This window comes from Nansenia antarctica, assembly GCF_963989245.1.
Source record: "Nansenia antarctica genome assembly, chromosome: 4".
NCBI classification, from domain to species: domain Eukaryota; kingdom Metazoa; phylum Chordata; class Actinopteri; order Argentiniformes; family Microstomatidae; genus Nansenia; species Nansenia antarctica.
Window position 1 is genome coordinate 77,145,586 of NC_137689.1, and position 5,000 is coordinate 77,150,585.

At 50.9% G+C, this 5,000-nt stretch overlaps 2 protein-coding genes across 2 annotated transcripts in view; both read right to left on the reverse strand.

Annotated features, from left to right (window-relative positions):
* The window catches only part of slc45a2 (solute carrier family 45 member 2), a gene marked incomplete at both ends in the record, with an annotated part of 6,436 nt that extends 3,804 nt beyond the window's left edge, over positions 1–2,632 (reverse strand). Inside the window, 2 exons of the mRNA XM_080529748.1 lie at positions 1,593–1,769; positions 2,227–2,632. Coding sequence (XP_080385874.1) covers positions 1,593–1,769; positions 2,227–2,632 — 583 coding nt within the window. The remainder of the gene's footprint in view (positions 1–1,592; positions 1,770–2,226) is intronic.
* A 1,363-nt stretch (positions 2,633–3,995) lies between these two features.
* amacr (alpha-methylacyl-CoA racemase) overlaps positions 3,996–5,000 on the reverse strand; it is a 16,912-nt gene continuing 15,907 nt past the window's right edge. Inside the window, exon 7 of the mRNA XM_080528902.1 lies at positions 3,996–4,520. Within this exon, the coding sequence (XP_080385028.1) occupies positions 4,278–4,520 (243 nt within the window). The 3' untranslated portion in view covers positions 3,996–4,277. The remainder of the gene's footprint in view (positions 4,521–5,000) is intronic.

Sequence of the window (5,000 nt, forward strand, 5' to 3'; positions counted from 1 at the left end):
TTTATACACAAACGAGTGCAGAAGCACCTACCCTAGCAATCGCATCCTAAAATTTTCGGATGACACTGCCATCCTTGCTTTAATTAAAAAGGACAGTGACCTAATTGACTATTATTCTGAAATCCAGAGGTTTGTTAAATGGTGTGATGTTAACTGCCTGGTTTTAAATGTTAAGAAGACTGAGGAGATGGTGTTCGACCCCAGAGGTGTTGGGGACCACAGGCCAAACAATCCATCTCTCAGGTCGCCTCTTACAAGTATCTTGGGGTTTTCATTGACAACTCACTCACCTGGAGCACTCATGTAGACAGCCTTTGTAGCAGATTACAACAACGACTACACTTCCTACGCCGCCTTAGAGTTCATGGTGTTGACCAAAAATGTATGCTACTCTTCTACCAGTCTGTCTTAGAGAGTCTCATCAGATACGGCATTACATCTTGGTTTGGTAACCTATCTGTACAACTAAGGTCCAAACTGGTCCGACTGATACAGACTGCATGGAAGATCATAGGGGTGAAAGACCACTCATCCCTGCAGTCTATTTTTGAACAGGCTACTCTCAGACAGGCTAATAGAATTCTCATGAATCCCTCCCATGTCCTACATGCAGAGTATGAACTGCTGCCCTCTGGGAGGAGGTTCAGAGTCCCCCGCGCTAGATTAAATAGATTTAAACATTATTTTATTCCCGTTTCTGTTAAACTTTTAAACTGCACCAGATGAATGTAACATATCTTGCTTATCGTTTTATTTCCACTCTTGTTTTAATCAGGGCCGCCTTCTGTTTGTGTGCTAATATTCTGTATTGTCTGTTGCTCTTTGTTGGCTGCTGTGGGGTGTAAGCCCAATACACATTTCCCAGTGATGGGACAATAAAGTGACTTTTGACTTTGACTTGACTTTTGACTGTCTCTCTCTCCCCCTCCCTCCCTCCCTCTCTGTCTCTCCCTCCCTCCCTCTCTCTCTCTCCCCCTCCCTCCCCCTCCCTCCCTCCCTCCCTCTCTCTCTCTCTCTCTCTCTCTCTCTCCCCCTCCCTCCCTCCGTCCCTCCCTCTCTCTCTCTCTCCCTCCCTCCCTCCCTCTCTCTCTCTCTCTCTCTCTCTCTCCTCCTCCCTCCCTCTCTCTCTCCTCCCCCCCTCCCTCTCTCGCCGGGCCACCATTGTATATAAGAATGTGTTCTTAATGACTTACAGGGTCTGTAACCCGACCCCTCACTTCAGACCAGGGGGTGGCAGGGGGAGGGGCTAGAGCAGTGGGAGGGGCTAGAACAGTGGGAGGGGCTAGAACAGAGGGAGGGGCTAGAACAGTGGGAGGGGCTAGAACAGTGGGAGGGGCTAGAACAGTGGGAGGGGCTAGAACAGTGGGAGGGGCTAGAACAGTGGGAGGAGCTAGAGCAGTGGGAGGGGCTAGAGCAGTGGGAGGGGCTAGAACAGAGGGAGGGGCTAGAGCAGTGGGAGGGGCTAGAACAGAGGGAGGGGCTAGAGCAGTGGGAGGGGCTAGAGCAGTGGGAGGGGCTAGAACAGTGGGAGGGGCTAGAACAGTGGGATGGGCTAGAACAGTGGGAGGGGCTAGAGCAGTGGGAGGGGCTACCTGTGAGCAGGGCGTGGTAGTGCAGACCTCTCTCCTTGTCCTGATAGGAGCAGACGTCAAACAGATACGCCTTCACCGGCCCGTCAATGAAGTCGGCCGCAAAGTCAAACAGAACGACTCCGAACATCACCATGACGATGGCCCAGGTGCTCCGCAACGACCGGTCCTGAACCACCGCTGCCAAACACACAAACACGCTACTGTTATTACTGAAACACGCTACTGTTATTACTGAAACACGTTACTGTTATTACTGAAACACGCTACTGTTATTACTGAAACACGCTACTGATATTACTGAAACATGTTAGTGTTATTACTGAAACACGCTACTGATATTACTGAAACATGTTACTGTTATTACTGAAACACGCTACTGATATTACTGAAACATGTTAGTGTTATTACTGAAACATGTTAATGTTATTACTGAAACACGTTAATGTTATTACTGAAACACGTTAATGTTATTACTGAAACACGTTAGTGTTATTACTGAAACATCATCCCTCTATAGTTATCAACAGGTGAAGTGAGTCACCTCTACAGGTATGAGTGGTCTGTGATGTCACCTCTACAGGTATGAGTGGTCTGTGATGTCACCTCTACAGGTATGAGTGGTCTGTGATGTCACCTGATATGACGGCGTCCCCGTTGAGGAAGAGGGTGAGTCCGACCAGCATCATGAGTCCGAGGGCCAGGATGTAGGGCCTCCGCCGGCCCCAGGGGGAGCGGCACCAGTCGCTGGCCGAGCCGATGACGGGCTGCAGCATGAAGCCCAGCACGGGGCTGATCAGCCACACCAGGCTGTACAGGTGGGAGGGCAGGCCCACGCTCAGCAGCACCGGGGTGACGAAGGCCGCCTCCACCGCGTAGCAGAACTCCCGGCCGAACATGGCGGTGGCATGGAGCAGCAGACGCCCCCGGGACCGCCGGGGAGGCTCCGCCCCCTCCAACAGCCCCGCCCCCTCCAACAGCCCCGACTCCTCCAACAGCACCTCCTCCTTAGAGGAGCAGGGGGTCGACCCTGACCCAGTCATCTGACCCTAACCCAACACTAACTAACCCTAACCCAACCCTAACTAACACTAACTAACCCTAACCCTAACCCAACCCTAACTAACACTAACTAACCCTAACCCAACCCTAACTAACCCTAACCCAACCCTAACTAACCCTAACTCAACCCTAACTCAACCCTAACTTAACCCTAACTAACCCTAACTCAACCCTAACTAACCCGAACCTGCCTGAGAAACACTCAACCCTACAACCAACCTGGACTCTGTAACCCTAACCTAGCCTCTCCTCTCTCTCTCCTCTCTTCTCTCCTCTCCTCTTCTCTCCTCTTCTCTCCTCTCTTCTCTCTCTCCTCTTCTCTCCTCTCCTCTCCTCTTCTCTCTTCTCTTCTCTTCTCTTCTCTTCTCTCTCTCCTCTCTCTCCTCTCTCCTCTCTTGTGCGTAGCGTCACCACTCAGATACGCTCTGGTGAGACGAAGTGTAAGAGAGGCAGAGAAAGAAAGAGAGACAGAAGGGGGAGGAGAGAGAGAGGCAGAGAAAGAAAGAGAGAGAGAAGGGGGAGGAGAGAGAGAGGCAGAGAAAGAAAGAGAGAGAGAAGGGGGAGGAGAGAGAGAGGTGTGGTGGATTTACATGAATGAAGTGAACTTAACATTCTTCCCAACATTCCTTGAGGTCTTTGTAGTGACGGGGAGATCACATGACCAGAACTGTTTAGCTAGTTAGTGGTCAACCCTAACCCAACCCAACCCTAACCTAACCTAACCCAACCCAACCCAACCCAACCCAACCCTAACCCTAACTAACCCAATGTTAGGGGAAGTAACAAGGTAGTTTATGACACCAGATGAACTCTGAGCTGTAAAGGTTCTACAGGGTGCTGACTGCTGCAGCAGGTCAGCTGATGATCATGTGACCCCTGGGGGGTCAGACAGTAGAGGATTCCTACAAGAGCCTCTTCTCCTCACTTAACACACACACTCTACCCCCCTACACACACACACACACACACACACACACGCTACCCCCCCTACACACGCTACCCCCCCCCCCCCACACACACACACACCCTAACCCTCTACCCCACACACACACACCCTAACCCTCTACCACACACACACACACACACACACACACACACACACACCCTCTAACCCTCTACCCCCCCCACCCTACACAATAAAACAAACTGACATATTATCTCAAGTATTTTTATATAAATTGTCAAAAAATCAAAATTCATTCATTTACATTCAAGAAGGCACACGAACCCTGACTCTGACTAACCCTAACCCTGATGCAGTTAGCATCAACGCAGTTAGCATCAACGCAGTTAGCATCAACACAGTTAGCATCAACACAGTTAGGGCTAGGTAACACTAGGTGTTACCATGGTGACAAGGTGTAGTACGTAGCAATAATGTGTGAATGAGGTCATAAACAATCTAAATTCATTCATTTACATTCAAGAAGGCACACGAACCCTAACCCTGATGCAGTTAGCATCAACGCAGTTAGGGCTGTTAGTGACAAGGTGTAGTACGTAGCAATAACGTGTGAATGAGGTCACAGCAGAAACATGCTGTTTTACTGATGTCAATCAATCAATTAGTTTCATCCTAGAGTGCTTCCTGCTGGGTTGACCAATCGCAGGGCAGAGGGGGTGTGGCTACAGCTTGGCGTTGGCATGGTGACACTCCGCCGCTCCTGAGCCCAGCAGCTGGCTGATCTGGGCGGGCGTGAGGCCCAGCTCCTGCAGCACGGCCTGGGTGTGCTCCCCGGGGAGGGGGTCCGGGGAGGGGAGGGGCCTGGCGGGGGTGCGGGACAGCAGGGGGGCGGGGCGTGGAGACTCCGCCCCCTCAGGACCAACCAGGAACGACCCCCGTGCCCGGGGGTGGGGGTGGGCACTCACCTGTAAGTAAGTAAGTCATGTTTATTTATATAGCATAACCATAACCCTACATAACACACCACAACACAACCCTAACCATAACCCTACATAGCACACCACAACACAACCCTAACCATAACCCTACATAGCACACCACAACACAACACAACCCTAACCCTACACACCACAACACAACCCAAAGCGCTTGGTAAAAGAGAAACAACAGATAAAGAAACACTAAAAACAAGGTGCAACACAGAAGTGCAGAAATAAAAGTACAAAAAGTGCAGTGTCACCTCAGGTCAAAGGCCAAGGAAAAAAGGTGTGTTTTTGTATTTTTTAAAAAAGCCTCTCTACCCCAGAGTCCATGGCAACCGCCCCAGAGTCCATGGCAACCACCCCAGAGTCCATGGCAACCACCCCAGAGGGAAGGCTACCCCAGAGGGGCAGTAGAAGACTGTCTGAGGGGCAGTAGAAGGCTGTCTGAGGGGCAGTAGAAGA